Source organism: Trichogramma pretiosum, unplaced genomic scaffold (genome assembly GCF_000599845.2).
Source record: "Trichogramma pretiosum strain Unisexual culture from Peru unplaced genomic scaffold, Tpre_2.0 scaffold51, whole genome shotgun sequence".
NCBI classification, from domain to species: Eukaryota; Metazoa; Arthropoda; class Insecta; order Hymenoptera; family Trichogrammatidae; genus Trichogramma; species Trichogramma pretiosum.
The window spans coordinates 1074854-1098096 of NW_019641226.1; the positions used below are offsets into that span (position 1 = coordinate 1074854).

The window sequence follows — 23243 nt, forward strand, 5'->3', positions numbered from 1 at the left end:
TTTGTCGTCAATCAGCACTGCGATTCGCAAATCCCAAGCTGCAAGTGGCGATTACGACTTTAAAAGTCAGCCAACCATATACTATATGATTTGAGATTTGAGAATGAGCTGCGGCTTGCGGGGGCAGCAGCGGCTTTGCGGCTGTTCGCTGTGTGAGTGACGGACGACGGCTAACCTCATCGTAACACTTGTTATTGAGCGTGCGAAAAGAAAGAGAGGGAATTATTTAGGAAGGAATCGCAGGAAGACGTCAAAGTGACTTACTCCGTGTGGTGGGTTAATCGAGGCATTGCCCAAAATTGTTGCTAGTCCGGATAATTGTTAGGCAAGGTGAGTATTTATCCAAATATTGTGTATGAACAGATGTGGGACAGGGTCGTTCTCGGGATTTAGTGAAAGGTGCGGCTAATGATCGTGATCCGACAGAATGTTATTAGCAAATTCACATCGGCTGTAGTGTGTCGTATTTACGCCGTAATCCATTATCTCTATAGAGCAAAACAAGTGTCAAACGAGTTGATTGGGATCGTTTTAGGTTTCGAGAATATCTCGGGTATTGGGTGGATTTAATATGCACGAGCTATAATTACAAGTGCAAAGTACACACAGTGCAAAAGGAAAAAAAACTGTGTACTAAAAGCACGCGTGTTCAGCAATTTTTTAGTCGATAATATACCGGTTTCATAACGTTACAATTATTGATTTCGAGGCTATTGGATGTAATGAACGAAAGATTATTCTCTCGTTACAGTTCTAATAAGCCAGCAGAAATTAGCAATAATTGATAACTTTCTTTTTCCTGCTTCACATTCTCTTTGCTTCTTTGAGTTCGAAAGGTTATGTACTGCTCGTTGTATTGACTTTTGTTTCTGCTTTGTTTTTTTTGTTTTTTTTCTCAGGAATACAACATTGTTGTTGCGGAAGATGTCAAATTCGGCAATCTTTGAACCTTTATTATTCGGGATCATAGGATTAACATAGCTTACCAAGTCTCTAATTTTACAGATCAGTCAAGAGCGAATTAAGAGTAAAAGAGAGAGAAAGAGAGAAACATGTATCGAGGAGGAATTAGTCGCCAGACGCGTGTTGAGTACGTAAACCGCGCTGGGCAACGAGTCAATCCGAGAACAGGTAAGCCTTTGAGAGGCTACGGCGGCGGCGGTGGTGGTTTCGGTATACAGTCGCGCCTAGGTGGACGGGGGAGAAACGGTATAAACAAACCCATCATCAACAAGAAGAAGAGGCCTTTACCAATTAAGCGAATTGGTACTCTGTTTGGCAATCTTGAACCAATTCCCACTAATCCACGCATCGATCCACCACCGAGGGTCTGTTACAATTGTTGGCAGCCGGGTCATCCCAAGCGCAGCTGTCCTCGCCCCTGCGTCGCCAGATTTTGCGTCAACTGTGGTCGTAGGGATGAGGACGTCGAGACCTGTCCACGATGTTGTCAAAGACACAAACTCTGGCTCGAGAGCGGCCAGCAACGAGACGAAGTCGACGAAACAGACTTGGATCAGCATGCAGAGTATCATAATTGGCAGCAAGAAGAAGATAATCCAGAGGAGGATGCTTGTGACGTTGTGTTAAGGGAGGTAATGAGACGCAATGAACAGCAGGAAGCTATGAGGCAGCGTGAACTCCAGGAGATGGAGTTCAGACGAATGAGAGAGATGGAATCATTGAGGAGAGTACAAGAGTTTGATTCACAGCAAATTTTCATGAGAAGGCAGAGAATTAAAGATGAGCCACATTTCCAAGTTAGCGAAGTGGGCCCATTTAATCCACGGCCTGACAGCCCTAACTACAATAACATGATGGGAGCTACTGGGATGGGAAATAGTTACAATGGCGAAAGTGTGAGCTTTAATGGAGATGAAGATCCTGTAAATGATGTTCTTAAGCTTGCTAAAACTATATCTCATTTGTCACCTATGACGCAAGACATGATAATGAGACAGGTCATGGCAGAACGACGTGAGAAACGCCAAGTAGAAGAATCTTGGGTGTAAATGAGGAAATGAGAAAATGTTGAATGAGATTCGAAAAATATGAAAATATTTAGTTGACGGTGGAGACAACTATTATTCAAGTAAACTCAATATTTAAAATTGCTTGCACAGTAGTAAATGTCACAAATTTTTATAATTTTCATGGTTGTTTTCTTTGTATAATGAAAATCAATCTTGTAAAATATTTCTTGAATTATATACATAATATTTAAATTCGGTTATTAGAATTCTATGCATAACTTATTCTAGTATGTTTTTACTTTAATTATACCAGATTAATGATACCTTAAATTGTATGTATTTGCAAATATGATAAGCATAATAATAATTTTTGTTAAATAATTTGTCAAGCTAAAGTAAATTACATTTAATTTAATCAGAAAAATCTTTAAAATATCATCATTCCTTGATATTTATTTTTAAAAAAGTTACTATTTCATTAAGTGAACACAGACTTATTTCTCTAACCTTTTTTGGCTAGAAAAAAATTTTAATAGATAGAACACAAATAATTTGTATGTAAAATTCTGAATGGACATGAACTTTGTTTTTAGAAAAAAAATAATGCTCACTGTAATCTTATAGAAAGAATAAAAAATAAGAACTTGCATAATGAAGACTGTGTAGTTCATTTGGTAAAAATCTTTGAAAGTATGTGCTTGACATATTAATTTTAATTGAAAAATAAGGAAAGTGATAATAGATCCATGAACAGGTAAGGTAGCGTGTGGTTGACACTAAAACGTTGTGCGTACACTTGCTTCAGGCAGCCTTTATTTTGCTACATTTAAATTTTTTCTGTTTCGCAGATATAAATGGAAGCAAGTGTACATAACATAAATGATTCAGTGATTGGATACTGAATGATTCAAAGAAAAGGTGTAAAACAATGTAATCCATGAACGAGATATTTTCGTAGAGAAAATTGCACGGAGAAAGCTTGGTAAATGTGAATAATATCGAGCAAGCGGAGGTAGGTAGATGTTTTGCTGAAAAGCACCGAAGTCGATCGAGAAGTCGGGCTGCGAGCTTTCACCGCAATTTCATGGTGCACGGTTGTTGGACGTAATTCAAGCAGAAGCCTCGATTGCCAAAATCGCTAGGCGCCTCCGTGCCATCGGTATGGAAGACGAGCCTGAACGGCTTGACAGTACCTGGCGACAAGGCGCGAGAGTCACAGTCGAGTCGAGTCGGAAAATTGGCCAATTAAAGATAGATATTATTTGTCATACTTATGATGGAGGTGGAATTGACGCTGCTCTCGGTATTGAAGGCCCCGCCGCAGAGTCGATCGACGCAAGTTATCTGGGCGTTGGGCTGGCGGCCGGCGCTCATGGCGCAGGGTATCATGAGCCAGTCGTTCTGGCAGTTGCGGTCCGAGGAGAGGGCGGCGAACTGCCCGTTGAGGGTGTTGCCCGAGAGCGTGAACGAGCTGCTGCGCGCCGCCTGCTGACCGACTTGCACCGCGTTCGTCTGCGAGGCCGATACTGCGCTTCCGACGCGTCGAATTATTCATTCGCGATCCGCTCGATATATTAATTAGTATAAGTTGGGCTACTCACAGCCGTCGTCGCAGGTCATGTACTGAATCCCGCAAAAGTTCCTCTCCATTCTGATGCAGATGCTGTAGTCCTGATTGGACAGCTGCAGGCCGACGTTGGGGTCGTAGTTGAAGGACTTGATCTGGCCGGAAACGCCCGTGTAGTACTGCATGCAGCCCTCCTCGGCTCGGAATATGCTGCTGCAGGGTATTTGGGCTATGCGGACGCGCCAGGATCGATCGAAGCCGTTGCCGCTCGTGACGAACGATAGCGTCACTGGATTCGTTGGTCCGGTGCCTACGTCGATATACACTTGAACGACAAAAAAAAAAGTTAAATAAATCAATAGATATGAAAAGTAGGACAGCTGAGACGCGAGTCAGTAAGGCTCACTGTGATTTCCGTTGTTGTTGCCGCAAATCGGCGAGACGGGGCTGCCGCCGGAAACGATGAACTGATCGTAGGTGCAGAGATTGTTGAGCGTCTCCGGGCCCCTGATGCTGAACTGGACGAAATCCAGCCGGTACTGGCAGACGTCCGGGTGGGACTTGAGGACGGTCAGTTGGCACGAGTCGGTGCCGTCGAAGGTCGACGGGTAGTTGGCGTTGACGAAGTACGTGTTGTTGTCGAAGGTCGTCTGGCCGCAGCTCACGCTCACTGCCAAGTGTGCGCAAGGATCGTTATTTATTATTAACGACTGGTACGTCGTAAGCAATGGCATACCTATGCAACAGACGCCGTAGCCGCTGGCGCAGAGGCCGCTCGACAGTCCGCCGCGCTGGGCGCACTCCGAAGGCGAGATGCAGGTGCCGTTCTCCCCCGTCACCCCCGCGCAAATGTTGTTCTCGAAGCGTACCAGGGTAAACAGCGACAGCACTGTGGGCCCGTCGAATTTTTCACTTTAATTTTGTCGATCGCTCTACGAAATAAGTTAATTACTATTACGTACGTCTGGAGTCTCTGAATGAGTTTCGCTGCTGCTGTTGCTGTTGCCTGTGCTGAGCAACGGCCGTGGCGGCGGCCGCTTCTTGTTGAGCAGCGGATCTTTTCTCGCTGGTCTGCCAAAAAACCTTCTTCCAGTCGGGGCCGCGATTGCTGCGCCTGGACTCGGGTCCCACGAGCCGCGACTGATTCTGATATTGGGCCAATGAGCTGCTCGCCAGGCTCAGGATGAGCACGAAGGACGCGGCGCCTTTCATGTTCTCGCCGTAAGTATGCGCTCGTTTCGACTGAGCCGCGGGAGGATCGCTCCGTGCGGGCCGATCTGCAGCTGCAACGGACCACGCGATGCTCAAGTGAGCGTGCACGAATAATTTATCCTTATTATCAATCATATGCTACAACTGGAGTCGCTGACCGCCTAACTATACGTTTCTCGATAAATTGACAATAAACGCTATTTCTGACCTTTTCTTTCTTTCTCTTTGCTAGACGTCCGAAATCTCGCTCGGTACAAATTTTACCGAGTACATTATTACCGAGCCCGACTTTTATTCCAAAAAAAATTAGTAAAATATTACGGAATACGGAACGATTACTTTTTGCAAATTAAATTAAAAATGTTACCACGTCAATTCATCAAAACATGTTTTGCTTCATTATTGCATTTAACTGCAACTTTCCGTAATTATCTGCTCTGATTTTGCAGATCGCATTAACCTTTTTTTTTACAAGCAAACTTGAACCTTCACTTTAACAGTCAGCAAAAGAGTCTCACCATTTTTTCGAGTACCTCGATTCCTGAAATACAGCTCTTGAAGTGTTTTAGTATTCATACGGACGTATTTATTGTTTTTACGCAATGATGATCAACACACAAAAAACGAGATTCAGTCAGAACAAGTAGGAAATATTTTAAAACTTTTTGGGTATTTTTTTATAAGATTTAGCTATACTCATCAAAGATTACAAATAGGCGAAGAATATCGCGTGCATAGATACTTTTCGCATTTCGGATTATAGAAAGAATGTTACTCGGCTAAAAATGAGATAAAATAAAAATAACCTTCTATTTTCATAATTATTTTGCGTTACTTTTAATAAAATATTTGGCGTAGGTGTGCGAGAAGTGTGATGGACAAAAATCTTCAAAGAAGAAATGAATGGAAGCATTATAATTTTTATAAGCACGAGAAAAATAGTAAAAAACTCGTTATATTCATTGATTCTAGGCATCCGCGTCGTTTAAAAAAATATCAGGAAACGTGTTTCAAAATTTATTTTGTCTTCAGTTTCCGCTAAATGGCCGGGTCAATCTCAAAACTATCCTCGTAGCCTCGTAAAAGATGTTTAGCCAGATAAAGTTTGGAATTTTCTCTTGAAAAGCTGTGCATGAAAAAAACTAAAAATTTTCCGATAAAATGTCTCAATTTGGTCGACAAGTACCTCTGTAATAATGTAATTTTAAGCATAGGATAACCTTGAAAATAATTATTATTGATATAATTTGTACAGCAGTTGCGCAGAGATAATAATTATCCTAAGATACCTCATACGCGATAAATCAAGAGATTTTGCAGCAGACAAAAAGAAGCCGCGATGAATGAAATGCAGGATTCAATTGTAGTACGGACTGTTCGCGCGCATGCATTGATCATTTTAACGTTATCTTTTCAAATCGTTTTTCGAAAAGACAATTAAAAACTGCCGTTAAGTAAACCTGCAACAACAAATTTCTCTTTGGCAATAAAAATAAAAGCTCAGTGAATAATTTATCGACTGTTTGCTTGACTGGACTACTCTGGAAAAAATCCGCCGACGAGAATTATTTATTCGCATTATGTGACGCGACTTGGACTTATCCGCTATTGAGCATGAAAACTGATAATCCACCACTGAGTCCGCAGCATTTTCGAACTTTTCAATAACGATGATTTGTTTTGTTATTCATTCGCCGTTCATCCGTGACGTAAGTCAAATAGCGATAAGAAAAACACATATCACTATAGTTCATAATCGAAAAGTTACAATTAGGAGAGCAAAAAATATGTTAAAAAAAAAAGAAGTATATGACTCGCTTTACGAAGTTGCGTAATGTATAACTAAATAAGCACAATCGGCGAGTGCTAAGCTGATTTTTACGAGTTCTTAATAATTTTTTTTGTATAATTGAAAGCAGACAATAGGCCTCGATTGACATGAGCGGCTGCGTGCTCTGTACGATTCATGCCTCAACGATAAACGAAAAATTTAGCGTCATGCTAATTTCATTGGTAAGGCAATGTTGCCAAACGCCAAAAGTAGAGATAGGCCCAATCGTTAATGACCTTGTTGAAACTATTTCGCCGCTCGTTAAAATTCGGCAAAAGCGAAATCTCTTCCCAACAGATTTTTGTGCGCGTACGGGAGGAGGCTCAATGCTCCTTCTTCGCGCGAGCTATATACGTTTCTCGTTATAAAGTCGCTTTTTACATGCTACCTCATTTGCTTTATTTGAATTGTGAATAATCAGAGATACAAACTCACATACACACACACGCGCACCTGTCGGCTCGTGAGTCATTCGAGCTTATCGAGCCGTAAAATATTTAAGTGCACCGTGCAGTACTTGCGAGACACATACATTACGTGTATAGTGTCATCCTTTCGCACTCGCCAAGTATGTAAAAGAAGAATCACAAAGAACTACCTGCGCAAAATCATTGTGTTTCTCTACTTTCTCTCGCAAATATTATAATTTTTTCGAATTTAATAAGCTCGTGCGTATACCAATACACGGTACACGCCGAGGCTTTGAAAATAAATGAAGTAGCTTTACGTCAGCTAAAAATACTCGTTCGTTTTCATTTCTCATTATTATTAGTCTTTTTTTTTTTTTGTTCAATAACGCTGGCTGCGCCACGGCCATTTAGATAGTAAAAATAAATCGATAAAAATTGAAAGCTCGAGCGGCACGACGCGTACATACAACATAGACGCTGCCGCAGCCATAGGATACCAATAACAATACGTCAGGAGAGAAACAACGACGAAGCGAAACCAAATGACGAGCAGCAGCAGCAGCAGCCGCCGCCAACGGTCAGCGACTCGAATGAAAAAAAAGTGCGTAAATCCCGATGAGAGCTCGAAGAAATGGGAATTTGACCTATTCCCCGTATACGCTATCGCGTCGAGTAAGACGTAATCGCGGCGTTGTGTTATACGCGGGAGGGCACGTAACGTATACACGCTATGTAGGTAGCTCGCGCGCGCGTTTTGTCATTGGCAACTACTAATATAGGTCTGACTCGAGACTGCAAAAAAGAACAAAAGTCGGCGAGCGAGCCGAAGCTGCGTAGCGAGCCGGGGCCGCCGGCACACGGCGTATACGGAGTACGGACTTACGGAGTCGAATGTCGATTCTTTGCGATTTTTATGACTCGCGCATGCCCAATGAGAAGACACGCCCGCCACCAGCGCGCGTATTTCCCGAGTCTTAAAGCGCTCGTCGTTGCGTACGCCACTGCTGCTAACTGCACGCGTTCAGAGGGGAATCTATGGGACGGCGGCTTGCTTGGCTCTTCTGCCGCTTCGCTTTGTACTTTGGCACGTCTCGGGCGGCTCTCGCGCGCGCTTAGAAGCTCGCCAGTCGCCAGTCGTTGGCAAGCAGAGCCGCTGTTAACATTCGCATACGGTATCGGTGCGTTCTCGTGTTTACATTGTGTTCATCCCAGTGCCCATATAGTTATATATAGAGACGATACGTGCGTATCCACACCTGTGCAAAAGTGAGTATATACGCGTACCGCCTATCTGTACGTGATGCGATTGTGCCAATTGCCAGAGACCAGTGCGTGATACCCGATACACATAGGTACACACACGCGAACGCGCACACACGCATACACTTCGTATACCTGTCCATGATCTCGTACTACATTTGTGATTCACGCATACACACTTGCTCGCGCACGCACACACCCGTATATGCGCTCTCTGTTCTATATTCAGTGAATCACTTGTTGACATTTTGTTGACTGCGCTATATACACGCACCTTGTTATATATACGTGTAAATTCGTGCTCGCGAGCAGCAGCAGCAGGCATCATCCTCTATTAAGTACATCGGCTGTTATATAAATAAACAATAATAACAATAATCGTGCTCAACAAACGCACAGCTTCTTTTTATACACACTCGCACACCCGCGTTCAACACACGCGTAAAACCTACAAGAATACCTACGCAACACCCATATAATACAGAAAGAAAAAGAGAGAGAGAGATACGCGTTCGTATAATCATAATATATGTGGTTTTTCCAATAATTCTTACATGGGTATTTGCCTTTCTGATGGTTATTCCAGGTAGATCTACCGAAGAATCTCATAAAAGACGATCAAAATGGGTTGTGCATCGGGCTGCGTCAGATGGCTTCTTTTCCTCTTCAATTTTCTTTTCGCCTTGGGCGGACTGGCCATCCTCGCTAGCGGTGTAGCTATCCGCGTAAATCTCTCCGACTATGAGCAATTCAAAGATACGCCAGTTTCCGTCATCCCTGCGTCCTTGCTCATCACAATTGGCGCCATTATCTTCGTCATTGCTTTCTTTGGATGCTGCGGGGCGTTGCGCGAGAGCTATTGCATGATCATCATGTTCGCTCTTTTGCTCATACTCCTGCTCATTGCTCAAGTCAGCGCAGGAGCTTATGCCTTTGTCAAGTTCAAAGACTCCAATCTCGAGGAAAAATTCAACGAAGGTCTTGAGAAATCTTACCTACAGTATTTCACGGGTCCTACTCAAATAAAGGACGGTATTGATGCCATGCAAGGTTTAGTCGAGTGCTGTGGTTACAATGGACCCAACGAGTTCCCCAACTTACTTGGAAATGATAAACATATTATACCAGGTAGCTGCTGCAGAAAGTATGGTGAGGAAGACGCAGACGTTTGTAGTCCGAATGAGGCATTCCGAAAATCCTGCAAGGAAGAAGTATTCCCATTCTTGATGAAGTACGCTGTTATTTTGGCAGCACTTTGTATTTCTGTTGCATTTATTGAACTGATTGGTGTGATATTTGCCTTTTGCCTTGCTAGTTCTGTAAGGAATGCCGAACGAGGTTATAAAGTTTAATAAAATCATTATTAAATGGGGCCATATAGTACACAAAGCTACAATTCAATGATAATAAATGAGTTGGGAGGTGCTGACAATGTTTTGAAATATAAATTCTAAGTTTTCATTTGTCTAAGTACCCTATAAGGAAAAAAACAGGGTGATTAAAAAGTTGATGATTCAAGAATTATTCTGAATAAAATTTGTTACAAGACACTAGTTTTCCACACTGTATTTCAATAGATTGTTTAAATAAGTTATTCAGTGTGCAAATAAAATATATATAAAATTTATATAAATGTACATTGTAAGCTTTCAACTGCTTGATTTTGTCAGAATGCACAAAAAATATGATTGATTATAAAAAATCACTGCTGAACATTAACACAAAGTATTGCAACAAAACAGCATTTTCAATAGGATTTGATATACGTTTTGACAAATATGTAACGTCTAACAAATGCAAAATAAAATTTGTAATTTTCTAAACAAAAGTATATATATTAAATACAAGTATATTTTTCATTCTTTATTGAAGAAAACAAATGTACAATTTTTTTTACGTATAAAAATAAAGTAAAATTTTACCTGAAAACATACATCATTTTTCTATTTATAATACCTTTAAATACTCAAATATGAGGTAATGATCTACACCGTCATCCATTATCTTGTTCAATGGGGGAATCTGGGTAAATGAGTAACTTACATTTACAATCGGAGCGAAGTTTGAGATTATTATCGCGTGATTATCACAATCTTCATCTATAGATACGAAAAAATATTCATTCTAATAATATTTGGAGCAGTGACTACAAATTTCTTTTACCATGTAATATGTCTCACTACCGGAAAACCCTTTGCATATTTCAAATACCTTTCTCATTAAGGGCAGTAGCAATATTAACCATTGTTATTATTGATACAGGGAATCATCAATGACATCATCGCCGGATAAAATTTCGAATGAGCTTAACATTTTTCTGCTTTGGCAAGTATGACGTGTGCTATAATTGAGCAAGAAATAATAAGTGATAAGAGAGTCAAGATACGCCAAGTGTGTGTTCGATCTACAAAATCGATAAACCAAACGCATGGTATACCAAAAAATAGCCTATATAACTCATCATCATTAACAGTGAAATCGCCTTATTTCAAATCGTTGGTGAACAATATATATATTTCTACTTATTGAGGTTTCGAGTTCGATGCATAGTTGATGTAACGTAAAATGTTTCGTTTTCTTGTACGTTAGAACCAGAATTAAGAACTTTTCATTTGTGTACTGCTCGAACGAAACAATTAATGCGTCTTCAACATCGCTAAATTTTAGCATCTCTTTCATTTTCTGCTGCCAAGATCAGAATTCAATATTAACAAGATTTTCCCTTTATTTTTAAGGATAGTCTAAAGCGTATGTGGTGAAATGTGTCTTTTTTCAGCAATGCTCATTATCTTTTCGCATACTACTTTTTTGTACACACGACTTGAATAACTCGATTATTTCGAGATACAAAGATTTCAACTTATGCTAGGTGTACTCTTGTTGACAAAAAACTAAAAAATGTTCAGTTTTTACTACAAATATTATTATTAAACATATGAATGAGGATAACCATAGACGATTTTTTACTTTTATTTTTATTCTGAAATGTTTAGTTTGCATTGTAAAGTATTGAAATATTGCATTTTTCAAATTATTTCGCATTGGAAAATTTGAGTAATTTAAACTTGAAAAGTACGAGCAAATGTTTGAGTAACCGAGGTTTTAATTCCGAAATTTATTTTCTTCGAAATAAGGGCAATTTCGAGTTCCTCACAAAAAATGCACGATGATATTTCTTCGTTCGAGCACTTGTTATGAAAACTCGAATAAAAGCTGTATTTTCTCGAAAATAGATCACGCATATGCGAGTACAATACTACAATGTTTACGTGAAGTTTATTGTACTGCAGCGTATATACAATAATGACGTACCATTACGCCATCAATCGAAGATTCAACTGAAAAAATACTTGCTGATTATTTGTATATGTAGTAGTGCATGTCATATATGCAGCTGGTTTTTTTTCAAATCATTAAAAGTATATGTAAAGTATACGTTTGCACGTGGAAAACTAAACTATCAAATTTGCTCACGATTGGCGCATTATCATCAAACTGCAACGGTGTTCTTGTCTTTGAACGCATCGTATTTTATAATGATTTTGACCTTGAGTTTACAAAAATATCGATGTTTTCTTCAAAGAAGGAAGAAACGAGTTTCTAATTAGATTTTTCTTCAATTCCAGTTTAGACATGAATCGTATTAGCTTTTATGCGATTAATTAAAAGTAGAAAAAATAAGCCACATTTTTTCGTAGAAATGAAATCAATGAAGGAACCAATTGCCGTAAGCTATAGCTGACATCGAACCGTATCTATAACATGTAAAATGGTACGAACGACGTCACGTGATAGAATTTTGAACTTTCCACAGAAATACTCTCTGCGCATAATTTCTAGGTTAGTAATTCTCATATAAACAAAAACATTGCTGTTCTATGCTTCGCTATGGCCTACACACAAGCCTTCTCTTGTTTTCATTCTTTCCGATAGTATTAGTAGTATTTGACGAAATGATTCGCATTGTATGCAGTGTTGGAACAGAAAATGGATAGCCTTCATGAACACGTGACTATAAAAACTGAGCCGGTTGACAGTTATGAAAACACGCACTACGAAAATGTAGTTGTAAAAGAGGAGCCGGTTGTGAAGAACGAAACTCTTTCAGGTATTTTTAATTCAACTTGGATTTCATTATAGGTTTTTATTATTTTTTTAAGTATAATAATAATTATACTCAAATCAGACGATGAATTTACGTATTCATCAACATACAACCGAACGATAATTAAAGAGGAAGTGGATCTCGATGCAGATGAACCAATTGAAGAATCAAACGAAGAAGATTACGATTATGAAATCTATGAAATTTATGAATTCGAAGAAGAAGATGACACGGAAATAGAAATATTAACATCTCCATCTGAAAGTGGTAATATGATAATAGCAATTACATGAGTACTTAATATTTTGAATTTCCGATCATTTTTTAGGGGAAAAGCCTCTTGATGTTAGATATTATAGTCGAGAGGAACTAGTGGCTGAATCTCTTCAAAAGAAAAAGAAGGAACCAAAAAATTTAGAAAAGGTTCAAAGTATGTACTTACAGTTTGCAAATTACATTTGTGAACATTTCTAATTTCAATTTATCTCTTGACAGAAATTTTATCAAAATCTAAAGTTAATGCCACTTTAGCAAAACAAGATAAAAAAGGGCTGTACATGTGTAATCAGTGTGACTTTAAAAGGCCCAAAGAAGCAGCTATATATAGACATGAAATCACTAAACATACACCAGAAAGAGATGAAAATGATCTGATGACTTGTAAAATATGTGGGAGGAAATATGCTAAAATACAAAAAATTATTAATCATCTCTATGGTTGTAACAGAACACAACTTTTGTTTGCTTGTCGAATCTGTCCCATGACTTCCAATCGCAGACATAGATTGATACAGCATTACAATCGAGTTCATAAGGCACTGGGTTCTGAAGTTTTGGAACAATTTTTGTCTAAATTAAGACTGAATAGAAATAAATTAATTAGAAGTAAATAAATATTATTTTATACTTTTATAAACTTAAATAAAAATTATTAATGATGTTCATTCTCTCTAGATGGTGATATGAAGTATGTTGATATTGAGGCTTTACCAAAACATGAAGAAAGTAAGTAAATTAGTACTAATTTAAATATAATACAAACAAATATCTCTATTTATTTGTTATGATTGCAGATGTTTCAAATTTCATGTGGAAATATTGCCAAAATTGTGATAAATTATATGAAAGAGGTGCAGCTAATTTGTTAATTAAATGTGAAGTTTGTGACACTACTTTTATCTTTAAATGTAAATTATGTGATAAGATAATGCAAGATCGCTGCAATGCTTATCGTCATGTAAAAGAAGAAATCTCTATTGCTGTGTATAAATGTGCCCACTGCGATTATTCATCAGAGCGCAGAGCAACTTTACGAAATCATATTTCATCAAAACATCCAGTTTTTGGGTCAAATGAATCTTATAAATGTGGTCAATGTGGCAAGATACGAATAGGTGAACAAAGTTATAAGTATCATTTGAAAGTTTGTATGAGAAGATTTGAGTGCATTTATTGTTCATTCTCAACCAATATAAGAAAGCAGTTAAGAATTCATTTGTTAAGGCATGCTGATTATTTTACAGGACCTAATTCAAATAAAGAATTTTATAATGTTGATTAATATATATATATATTTGGAGCAGTGCTATCATTATTCTTTTGAAACAATCCCATTATTTTTAAAAAATACATATTTTAGTAAAAAAAAGTATTGAATTTATTTTTGAAAAGATAAAACAAACTTGAATCAATTTCTATACATAAATAATGATTATTACATAAAGCCTTTTATTGGTAAATCCATCATACAAATTAACGTATAATCCGTTGCATCTAATAATAAACATTTAACCATGAGACACGATGAGAAACTGATAATAAACCATTCATTCATTTGTATTTGTAAGTCTCCAGTACGTCATGCGACACCTGTTGCATATTTTTGATGTATTCCTTTAGTGAATAGTCTAAAGATTTAAACAGTTCCCCGTAACTACGATCATCGGCGCTTGCAGCTTCCAACTCCATTAGTAGATTTTCAATCGCATTTATCGGTACGTAACTGTCTCGGTTCTTTTCACCGGTTTCCACTCTAGTCTTGAAGCGACCGTCATATTTACTCTTACCGAGTAACTTTTGTATGTACTCCAAAGAAAACTGAGCAGCTTCTTCCAACCTGCCCATCTTCATCATGAGTCTTAGTAATTCGGCTGCATTTTTTTCAACGTAAGAGGAAAATAGCCACTCTGGGAGGAAAGCTCCATGATGGAAGAGATTTTCGGCAACGCATTTATGCAATATCGTCTCGCCTTCCTTTTCAAGTGTCAAAGTCAGTTTTTCAAGTAATTTCCAGCACATATTGGTGGGATTCAGAGTCGAAACTTCCAAGTCAACCACATCGTTGTGAACTAGCCAATCCCAGGATTCTTGATTTTTTTCGCTTACCCTAACACAATGCGAGGTGAGATTCTGCAGGACCATAGTTTTGTGCAGATTGAACGATTCGCAAATATTAAGCGCGTCAACGTAAAGGCCCAGATTCGCATTGATGGCGACCATCTCTTCGGGACCCGCGTGAATTACCGCATTAACGTCGGACTGCATTGTGGCTATTTTGTACTTGGATTCAGCCATTTGGTACTCTCGACGAATATCTTCGAACTCTAGTACCTCCGTGATCCTCTCGACTTGGTGCTGACGTATCTCGTCGTCCTTCATGATTCTCGACTCGTCTTGATCCTTGCAGCCATTGAGCATGTTGCGATCGACCACCGGTCTTACGATCCATCGGTAGTTTTCGTTCACCAAGTACAGGGCGTTCATGCAGGCCAGCAGACAGTTGACTTGGCGCGCCAACACTCCAATCGACGGTAATTCTTGATTCAGCCGGATCGCTTGCTCGTACATGATCGACGCGGCCTTTCGAACGTTGCCCTTGTTGATGTGAAAACTGTAGAGGAAATCGTAATAATTGTTGTCAGCCAAATCGACGCTGCGAGAACGAGCCTCCATGATCTTTTCCAAATCTTGATACATGTCAACGTAAGGGAAGTTGACGAGATCCAAGAGATTCTTCTGGTCGAAGAGAGTGACGACCAACTGCCTCAGGCAGTCGACTTTGCGCTCGGCATCGGGATTGGTGTTGAGGCAGTTGTAGGCTTCCGTGTAATGGCCCAGACTAAGGTGCTGCGTAAATACGATGGAATGTAGAGTCGGCAGAATAGGATCGTCCTTTTCGGTAACAGTCATCGCGGTCATGGCCAGCTCGATTATGCAATCGTACGCGTTATGCTGCTCGAATATCTCGATGACTTTGAGAAAATAAAGGACCAGTGCGCCCTTCTCCGTCGTTACGTCGGACGTGAGCAGCAAGTCCGAAAGGTACGGGTCGACCAATACACCGTCGGCCGCTCTGAGGAAGTAGTCGCAGGCCTTTTGCGGCTCGCCCATCTCTAGCAGACTGACGGCCAGAGCGAATTTTCTCGAGGCATTGTTTCGCTCGCACCAAGTGCTCAGCAATCTCACGTATTCTTGGAGAATAAGAAATTGTCCGTTCGATAAAAGCCACTCTGGGAACAAAAAGTTCTCCGAAATCGGCCAGATCAACTGCGTTACGGTGTTTACGTAGGAGAGCAGATCCGACGAAACGGAAGCGGAACTGTCGCGATTTCGATCTAGCTCGTGCAAAGTTCTTTTGACGCCGCACTGAATGTAGAGTTCGAGAAGCGATACCGATCTCGACAGTCGGTGACCGATGACGGATTTTGCGTTTGATAGCTTGAGTAGCGCAAGACGCTGCACGCTCGTCTCCAGCAGCGCTTGAGACGGCGTGACCGACGGGTTTGACTCGCAGATCCACGTCGTAACGTAGTAGGCTTGAACCAACACCACCGTTCGTGGTATCAGCGACGATTTGATCGAGTGCAACGTCTCCGAATCCAAAGTTTCGGGACGCGACAGGGCCAGCTTCTGTAATACCAACAAATTTCTGCAGAGAGAAAATCTCAAGAGTGAAATTTGTATGATAATTTCTGACGTCATTGATATACCGAGCTGACTTCCAAATGGATGATCGAGGAGTTTGTTGCGGCTACTATGATGTTGAGATTTACCATCTTGATCGATATCGTAGGTGAGCATTGCTAAAAGCATCGTGATTGCGCTTGATAGGTCCTTGACATTTCCGAGTTTTTGCTGGAATACGAGTTGAAAATCAAAATCTAGAAATGAATCATTTTTCTGAAATGATAATTTCGACATCAAGTTGTCGATTATTTTATCAGGCGCTTTGAGTTGATACAGTTCTTTTTCAAATGTAGATTTGAAATCGTCCGATAATTGATTGTCAAGAGCTACTATCGTTGACATAAGAATTATCAAATCCTGGCAAATGTTTGGATCCTCGTTAAGGATTGGCGTATTTCTAAAATGCGAAATTGTCGACTGCTCATTGCACAGCATCAAATGCTCCAAAGGTTCCATTGGTCTTAGCACAGAAAAGAAAGATTTCTTCAAAAGAACTATGCCATCGATGCTTGGAAACAGCAACAAACCTACGGGTCTCGATCTGTTAAGGTGATACTGTAGAATGCGAGAGTAAAATTTAGACCAACATCGGTTGACGATTTCCAAATACTCTTCGTCCATTAATTCGTAATCCATTACTTCGTTTTGAATTTCAGCCTCAACTGCCATACAAACTCTTTCTTTGAGTAAAGCTGGTGAAAGATTTATATCGATTAAGAAATTTGTTTTGCGATAAATACTCAAAGCTCGTATGATATCTGCTAAAGCAAATTTTCCAGGGTGAAATATATAATTGATGTATGTTTCCCTAGGATCCATGTAAGCTTCACTGATGATGTAATCTTTGTCAGGTGGTTGCACAAGTTCAGCTGATTCCCATTCGCAGCTAATTTGGTTATTGTGTAAAGGTAACTGAACATGTGTAATTGCAATTGAATCAATTTCAATAGTTCTCCACACCGCCCACAATTTTTGAGTCGTAAATGAAAAATCTACAAGATGGTGATCTGGTGCAAGCAATGTACACATTCGATTAAGCTTGAATGATCCAGCTTCTTGGACAACTTTTAAAACACAAAATTCGCTGCTTGAATCATATTTTAAATACGTAGTCAAATACAATTCGTCGCTCTTTGTTCCACTGACTTTTTTCAATGCATGATTTTGAATATTTTTCACTACATTTTGATTATTCATAGAGACATTAATTACAGCTATGCACTGGGTCTTATTGCAAGACCACATCCTCAGTGTTCCTTCTTGATATAGAGCAAATAAATAAACTTCACTACCATGTGAATGTATAACAAGCGACATTGGAATTTCTTGATCATTATTGCGGCGAAATGCTGTAGCTAATCCACTAAGGAAACGAGGCATTATTGATTCATGCTTAAGTTCACTAGAATGTACCAAACCAGTCACAGTATCCATGCGTAATAATAAAATTAATCCTGTATCATAGGCTAAGGCAAATTGAGCTTCTTCTTGAGGCATGGTAAGCCAAGAAGCAGCTGCATGGGCAACAGGTGAATTTGTCAGACCAACATTGGGAATGACATAGAGAGTACTTGGATCTCTAGCTGCTTGAACAGTTGCTTCACTGAATATTGATTGCATTGTGAGTTCAGCAGTAGAAACTAGAGTTTGATCTTGTTTGTGAACTCTTTTAGGATGCACAAAGGAGAGTTTGTGTACACTAGAAACCGTAACAACTAATATTACAATAGAATTAGCTGTTTCATGAATTGTGATTCCTTCAAGAATTGGAGTATCTGTGAATTTATATCTGACTTGATTGTTTACAAGATTGATGTCAAGACTGTATTCAACCAATTCCAAAACATCATGAGCTATTCTCCAGTAGATGAAACGATTTTGCGTAAAATATCTTGATGATGGCTTGTAACAATATCCTCCAGCTCTTTCAGACACTTTTATATCTTGTAGAGTACTTTGACTACCTCCAGTACTTATAATTATTTCTTTCCATTTATCTGGCAAAGATTGATCTGGGATAATTTCCCGGTATCCTAATTTATAATCCATGATTACTACTTTTAAAACTTGAATAACAAGAAATTCTGTTTGATTCCGTTTAAACTTTCATCAAATCTGTATATTTTTTACAACAATCTGAAATACAAATAAATTAATTCAAAAGCTATTTAAGAATTTTAATGAAAATGGCTCAAGCTCTTTTTTTACTCACTGCATATATTTTTACATAATCTTTTTTAAGATTAATGATGTCTTATACTAAAGAAATCTGCAATAAAAATAGACTATTTAGTGAGTGTAAAAAACAGTAGTCTGTAAGCATATATTTTGTCAATTATACAATATGAAAAATTATAAAAAACGAAGAAGAGAGAATGAGCAAGTAAAAGATTGGACTTGAGTTTTCGAAATTCTTTTCTTTCTTCTTTCTTTTATAGTTTAAAAAACATACAAGGTGCCGGCAAGCAAAGTTTATAACCTCAAAGACGATACACGTTGAAAAAGGTAAACACTGTCGCTTATTTGAAAATGCAATACATTGAAAAATGGAAGAACTGTTCTATTCAATAGTTGTCTTTACGACGATGAATTATTAAATGAATAAAGTTTAAAAAATAAAAGCTATGACTGAACTTGAAGCATTTGTTTGAATGTAAGACTCACTATTAACTTGGGTAAAAAAGTCAAAATAAATCTCTTCAGAGTCGAACGTTGAGTAGAGTCAACAAATAACATTGGCAGGGTATTCTGTAACACAAGCGTAACGAAGAATTAAACCGCAATTACCACGATTGTGCACTTGACATGATGTTTTACGTATGGATACACATCACGGTTATCCCGCCAAGTATCGTTTTGATTGAAGCATTTTTGCCGGATTTTCAATTTAAAGTTCATGTGCTGCGTAGATAAAACAGAAGTGGCAAGGACGGTTGCTTCCGTATCTACTACATTAATGCAATTATTCGTCGGCTTATTGAACGCGCAAAACATTCTCTCATTATCTATAATAATCCTTGTAATTATAAGTACGTTGATTGTTTGCGAACCACACGGAGTATGTATTTGGTCGCGTCCTTTTGCACGGAAACACGTAGCCGTGTGCAAATACGAAGTAATTCATTAGTCATATTATTTGGTAGCTCGCGGTCATTTCCATACGAGTGCGGACGGTGTGGGGAGTTGTTGACACTCGGACGACGATGTAGGGTTGAACGCGGGCGAACAAGGCCTCGATCATTAACTCCAAATGTATGCGCAAACGAGTCCGCGTAGGGAAGCGAAAATTGGGAGAGTCCTTGAACGAAGACTAGGCCGATGCATGCGACCGAATCAGTCGACTTGGTACTCGGCGAGCGGCAGCTGCTGCTGGCCAATATTTCAGGATGAGCGGTTTTTACATAAAAGCAACGTGGAGCTACCGGGTGCTGAGCTTCCTCGGCAAGAGTCTGACCATCTGGCCACTGGACAGGGGCCAGAGCAAAGGACTCGGTCTCCTGCTCAACTGCTTCTGGTGGTTTTACCTGCTGAATTACGTGGCGATCCTCGTGCCGACGCTCTACGGCCTCTACATCAACCGGAGGAACATCGTGTCGGCCTCGTACTCGTGGATCGAGAGCACCGTCTTTACCGAGGCCACCGCCGTCATGATTTTCAGCAGGTGGCAACGTTCGCGCCTCGAGGTATGCCGATCTCTGTCCAACTCTTGCTATACGCTAAACCGATCTCAGAGCTAATTCGTGCGAGCAGTCGCTCTTCCGATTGGCCGAGAAGCAGCTGGCCGTGAAGAAGCGAAGGGTCGTGCGCTTCTACGCCAATTACTACGCGATCGTCTACCTGGCCACGCTGGCCTTCTACGTGTGCGTCGTGATGATGTACATCATCCTGGAGAAGCCGAAAACCGGCAACAACGAACTGGCCCTCTCGGCCTCGTACCCGTTTCGCCTCGAGGACAACCCGATCAAGTGGCTGCTCTGGGTCAATCAAGCGATCGTCTTCGTTCACGCCTACATCGTGGCCAACTTCGACGGTATCGCCGTCTTTCTCATTTTCACCTGTACCGATCGTCTCAAGCAGCTGGACAAGCATTTTCGTGACTCGCGCTCTTACGAGCACTTGGTCGCCTGCGTTCGAGAGCACAACGACGTTCTCGCGTGAGTTCTATATAGTCCGTTGAATTTTTTATCGATCCACTGAATATTTACCAAAATATTTTTTCCATATCTCAAATAGATTGATCAAGGACACGAACCGGATACTCAGATTTATGGTGTTGAAAACTACGGCTTTCTTCATGTCATACGTTTTCGGTGCCGGATTGCAAATTTTGAACGCAAGTTTCTCATGACAACAAAATAAAATATTACATATTGAAAATACAATGATTTATCTATTTTTTCGTGGCAGAATACGGCGCAAACTGTGATGATTCATCAAATATCCATACTTTTTTTGGCCTACGCTCGACTCTACCTGTGCGCCGAGAGTGCAAATAACATGTCCGCAGCGGTCGGTTGATCGAGCTACAACTCAATTCACTTCGAGCTTACATTTATTTTACCTTCTTTTTAGGGAAGAGACATTGCCATGACCGTTTATTCAACGTCTTGGTACGACGAAACTCCCAAAATGTCCACGGCAAAGACCATCATCATTCAAAAGTGTCAACGAGAACCCGTCATATGCGTCAGCGGTCTCATGTCTGCCCTCGACCGAAGATACTTGAGAGGGGTACGAATCGATTTTTTTTTTTTAGGAAATAGTTATTACTCATCTTTATTCAAATTTACAGATTTTTTCCGCCACGATATCTTACTTAATGACGCTGAGAACAATTGTGGGTAGTAAATAATATCAAACTTCTTCAGTATAAATAATTATACTGGCTATATAGTATTTTGTATTACGAGTAATTTATTATAAAAGACAAAATTAAGTACAAATTGACAGGACTGTTTGTTTGTATGCATACTCCATTTGTCGTTAAGCTCTATATTTACAATTTATCCGTTTTATGAAAAAACGCACATTTTTTTATAAATACTATACATGTAAGCAATCAAGTATTATGCTTGGATATAATAATAATAATAATAATAATAATAATAATAATAATAATAATAATGTATTATAATTTCGTATTTTCTCCGATTACATAAATGAATTTTTTTGACAGGCATCACAATCATCACAATTATTTACAATTCACATTTATAAAAAAAATAGTTATACAATCTCATAATGTTTTCACTTGGTTCCGCAGCTCTGCGTAATTTTTAAATTAAATATTTACATATTTACCATTCAATGTTTCATTTTTTTTTACATTACAACACATGGAAGCCGCATTATTTCTGACTATAAATAAAAATTTGCAGCTCCAAGGTACTAATTAATCTCAATCATTATTATAAAAGTTTTATTTTTTACAAAATAATCGTATAGTTAAAAAACAATACTGTTAGTTGAATAATTATGGCATAGCCATTTTTAAACGAGTTTTATTATCTTTCTATTAAGCTAGCTAGAATAAAATTATCCGCAAGAATATTTTTCTCATCAAAATTTATCTACGAAGTCCATCACGTTTTAGTTCATCATATACACAATATACGATTGGAAAAGATATTTATTTACAAAGATGAATGAGGAAGATGAGTAAATTGGAATTTTCACGTTGCTATATAGAACCATATAACGTAGTAAAAAAACAACCTGGGAAAAAAATATGTGATAGTCTCGCAGGACTTGACTGACTCTCGGCTTGCGGGTTTAATTTGGTCCCGCGATCGGTATTTACTTCCACTACCACGAATGGGATGGCAGATTTCGGAACACTGGCTTTCTCACCGACAGTCCGGTACCAGTTTCCGGGCCCCATGACACCGTACCCCCCCGCGACCGTCTCAGCATACTCAGTGGGACTTGAATGCAAGCCAACACTGCGGAACGTTACCGAAGACGATAAACCCTGGGGAGAAAAAGCCCTTCAAGAAAGACCAGTCGGTAGAGAAGAATGAAGAGAAAGTTGATCGGCGAGACAACGCTGACTCTCGAGGCAAATCAGAACATGAAAGCTCGGCCAAGCCCAAAGAAAAACCTAAATAAAATAACTACTAAAATTAAAACGTCAACGTCAAAGTCGAGGATAAAGTCCATTCTCAGGACTACATCATGACGTACTGTGTCGCACAGCTTGGCTCTTCCTTGTACAAATACTACTCGAGAACGCTAAATCGTAGCGTAAATATATACACAATAGTAAAAATACGTTTTAATATAAATCACTGCTCGACACATGGATAAATAAACATAAAAAAAGTGGCCTAAAATTGAATTTACACAAGACGAAGGGATAGCGAAATAATAAATTTCGATAGCTAAACCAGTAAAGCTAACGGTCCTATAAAATCGAGGATAGGTAGTTATAATAGGATTCAGTCGAGGCAAGGTTCGAGGTGGCGCTTGGGCATCTCAGCATGGTTGCTCGATGGGTATGGGCGCTTGAAGCTGAATAGCGGGCATCGGCGAGGAGGCTGGGGCGTCCGCAAGAGCAGACGCGGTCGGTGGTGGCGCGGCCAGAGGCATCGGCGGCATGGAATTCAACTCCTGGTGGTGGGTCTGCTGGTGATGAGCGAGAGCCGAGGTCGGCAGAGCAACCACCGGGTAAGAGTTGACGTGGTTCTTGGCCGACGGGGGTAGGACCGTCGTCGGGACTTGCAGTTGAATCGGCGGGTTGAGTGGTTGGGCCGGCTGCGGCTGCGGCGGCGGCGATGGTGACGCTGCTACCGGATGACCATTGGCCATGGCGGCCGCTAGCCCGATGCCGTTGTTGTTCTGGCCGTTAAGAAACGAAGCCATTTCCATTGAGGGCTGTTGTTGGTGCAGGCCGCTCTGCGTTTAGAAACATGCGTGTTCT

The 23243-nt window shown here is 39.7% G+C and overlaps 7 protein-coding genes across 13 annotated transcripts; 4 read left to right on the top strand and 3 right to left on the bottom strand.

Annotated features, from left to right (window-relative positions):
• On the top strand, positions 1 to 2130 carry LOC106660540. 2 transcript variants are annotated; one of them, XM_014383533.2, is made up of 2 exons: positions 1 to 330; positions 1006 to 2129. In XM_014383533.2, the coding sequence occupies exon 2, from the start codon at positions 1053 to 1055 to the stop codon at positions 2010 to 2012; it is 960 nt and encodes a 319-aa protein (XP_014239019.1). In that variant the 5' UTR covers positions 1 to 330; positions 1006 to 1052; the 3' UTR covers positions 2013 to 2129. The 2 variants fall into 2 exon arrangements, with proteins under 2 accessions (XP_014239019.1, XP_014239020.1); XM_014383534.2 differs by lacking the exon at positions 1 to 330 and adding an exon at positions 403 to 836 and having other exon boundaries at positions 1006 to 2130.
• Positions 2131 to 2725: 595 nt separating this feature from the next.
• LOC106660253 lies at positions 2726 to 4805 on the bottom strand. Its single transcript, XM_023458278.1, has 6 exons — positions 4503 to 4805; positions 4277 to 4429; positions 3947 to 4210; positions 3575 to 3865; positions 3245 to 3499; positions 2726 to 3166 (listed from the first exon to the last, which is right to left on the bottom strand). Exons 1-6 carry the CDS (start codon positions 4750 to 4752, stop codon positions 3045 to 3047), a joined length of 1335 nt encoding a protein of 444 aa, XP_023314046.1. The 5' UTR covers positions 4753 to 4805; the 3' UTR covers positions 2726 to 3044.
• Positions 4806 to 8039: 3234 nt separating this feature from the next.
• On the top strand, positions 8040 to 10116 carry LOC106660429 (CD63 antigen-like). Of its 2 annotated transcripts, none has more exons than XM_014383392.2 (2): positions 8040 to 8259; positions 8840 to 10115. In XM_014383392.2, the coding sequence occupies exon 2, from the start codon at positions 8877 to 8879 to the stop codon at positions 9603 to 9605; it is 729 nt and encodes a 242-aa protein (XP_014238878.1). In that variant the 5' UTR covers positions 8040 to 8259; positions 8840 to 8876; the 3' UTR covers positions 9606 to 10115. The 2 variants fall into 2 exon arrangements, with proteins under 2 accessions (XP_014238878.1, XP_014238879.1); XM_014383393.2 differs by lacking the exon at positions 8040 to 8259 and adding an exon at positions 8367 to 8763 and having other exon boundaries at positions 8840 to 10116.
• Positions 10117 to 11806: 1690 nt separating this feature from the next.
• Positions 11807 to 13937, top strand: LOC106647996 (zinc finger protein 816-like). 3 transcript variants are annotated; one of them, XM_023458301.1, is made up of 7 exons: positions 11807 to 12093; positions 12187 to 12361; positions 12440 to 12625; positions 12687 to 12788; positions 12854 to 13243; positions 13313 to 13363; positions 13432 to 13937. In XM_023458301.1, exons 2-7 carry the CDS (start codon positions 12241 to 12243, stop codon positions 13917 to 13919), a joined length of 1338 nt encoding a protein of 445 aa, XP_023314069.1. In that variant the 5' UTR covers positions 11807 to 12093; positions 12187 to 12240; the 3' UTR covers positions 13920 to 13937. The 3 variants fall into 3 exon arrangements, with proteins under 3 accessions (XP_023314069.1, XP_023314070.1, XP_023314071.1); XM_023458302.1 differs by having other exon boundaries at positions 12227 to 12361; XM_023458303.1 differs by lacking the exon at positions 11807 to 12093 and having other exon boundaries at positions 12107 to 12361; positions 12440 to 12622.
• Positions 13938 to 13989: 52 nt separating this feature from the next.
• On the bottom strand, positions 13990 to 19189 carry LOC106647994 (nuclear pore complex protein Nup160 homolog). 3 transcript variants are annotated; one of them, XM_014364589.2, is made up of 3 exons: positions 18989 to 19189; positions 18537 to 18593; positions 13990 to 18460 (listed from the first exon to the last, which is right to left on the bottom strand). In XM_014364589.2, exon 3 carries the CDS (start codon positions 18371 to 18373, stop codon positions 14189 to 14191), a length of 4185 nt encoding a protein of 1394 aa, XP_014220075.1. In that variant the 5' UTR covers positions 18374 to 18460; positions 18537 to 18593; positions 18989 to 19189; the 3' UTR covers positions 13990 to 14188. The 3 variants fall into 3 exon arrangements, with proteins under 3 accessions (XP_014220075.1, XP_014220076.1, XP_023314068.1); XM_014364590.2 differs by having other exon boundaries at positions 18959 to 19189; XM_023458300.1 differs by having other exon boundaries at positions 19112 to 19130.
• A 521-nt stretch (positions 19190 to 19710) lies between these two features.
• LOC106660252 lies at positions 19711 to 21176 on the top strand. Its single transcript, XM_014383184.1, has 6 exons — positions 19711 to 20007; positions 20075 to 20478; positions 20558 to 20657; positions 20732 to 20833; positions 20897 to 21055; positions 21117 to 21176. The coding sequence occupies exons 1-6, from the start codon at positions 19711 to 19713 to the stop codon at positions 21174 to 21176; spliced, it is 1122 nt and encodes a 373-aa protein (XP_014238670.1).
• Positions 21177 to 22798: 1622 nt separating this feature from the next.
• On the bottom strand, positions 22799 to 23185 carry LOC106660251 (proline-rich receptor-like protein kinase PERK9). The gene has a single exon (XM_014383183.1). It carries the CDS (start codon positions 23183 to 23185, stop codon positions 22799 to 22801), a length of 387 nt encoding a protein of 128 aa, XP_014238669.1.
• Positions 23186 to 23243: the final 58 nt, after the last annotated feature.

What these genes read in the sequence shown, in the direction of transcription:
- LOC106660540 (XM_014383533.2), top strand. Translation starts at nt 1,053, where the DNA reads ATGTATCGAGGAGGAATTAGTCGCCAGACGCGTGTTGAGTACGTAAAC.
- LOC106660253 (XM_023458278.1), bottom strand. Translation starts at nt 4,752, where the DNA reads ATGAAAGGCGCCGCGTCCTTCGTGCTCATCCTGAGCCTGGCGAGCAGC. An exon ending in CTACGGCGTCTGTTGCATAG is followed by an intron (nt 4,211 to 4,276) that starts GTATGCCATTGC and finishes CACACTTGGCAG; the next exon opens with TGAGCGTGAGCTGCGGCCAG. An exon ending in CAATTCCACCTCCATCATAA is followed by an intron (nt 3,167 to 3,244) that starts GTATGACAAATA and finishes CCTTGTCGCCAG; the next exon opens with GTACTGTCAAGCCGTTCAGG.
- LOC106660429 (XM_014383392.2), top strand. Translation starts at nt 8,877, where the DNA reads ATGGGTTGTGCATCGGGCTGCGTCAGATGGCTTCTTTTCCTCTTCAAT.
- LOC106647996 (XM_023458301.1), top strand. Translation starts at nt 12,241, where the DNA reads ATGGATAGCCTTCATGAACACGTGACTATAAAAACTGAGCCGGTTGAC. An exon ending in AACATCTCCATCTGAAAGTG is followed by an intron (nt 12,626 to 12,686) that starts GTAATATGATAA and finishes ATCATTTTTTAG; the next exon opens with GGGAAAAGCCTCTTGATGTT. An exon ending in AAATTTAGAAAAGGTTCAAA is followed by an intron (nt 12,789 to 12,853) that starts GTATGTACTTAC and finishes ATCTCTTGACAG; the next exon opens with AAATTTTATCAAAATCTAAA.
- LOC106647994 (XM_014364589.2), bottom strand. Translation starts at nt 18,373, where the DNA reads ATGGATTATAAATTAGGATACCGGGAAATTATCCCAGATCAATCTTTG.
- LOC106660252 (XM_014383184.1), top strand. Translation starts at nt 19,711, where the DNA reads ATGAGCGGTTTTTACATAAAAGCAACGTGGAGCTACCGGGTGCTGAGC. An exon ending in CCGGATTGCAAATTTTGAAC is followed by an intron (nt 20,658 to 20,731) that starts GCAAGTTTCTCA and finishes TTTTCGTGGCAG; the next exon opens with AATACGGCGCAAACTGTGAT. An exon ending in ACCGAAGATACTTGAGAGGG is followed by an intron (nt 21,056 to 21,116) that starts GTACGAATCGAT and finishes TCAAATTTACAG; the next exon opens with ATTTTTTCCGCCACGATATC.
- LOC106660251 (XM_014383183.1), bottom strand. Translation starts at nt 23,185, where the DNA reads ATGGCTTCGTTTCTTAACGGCCAGAACAACAACGGCATCGGGCTAGCG.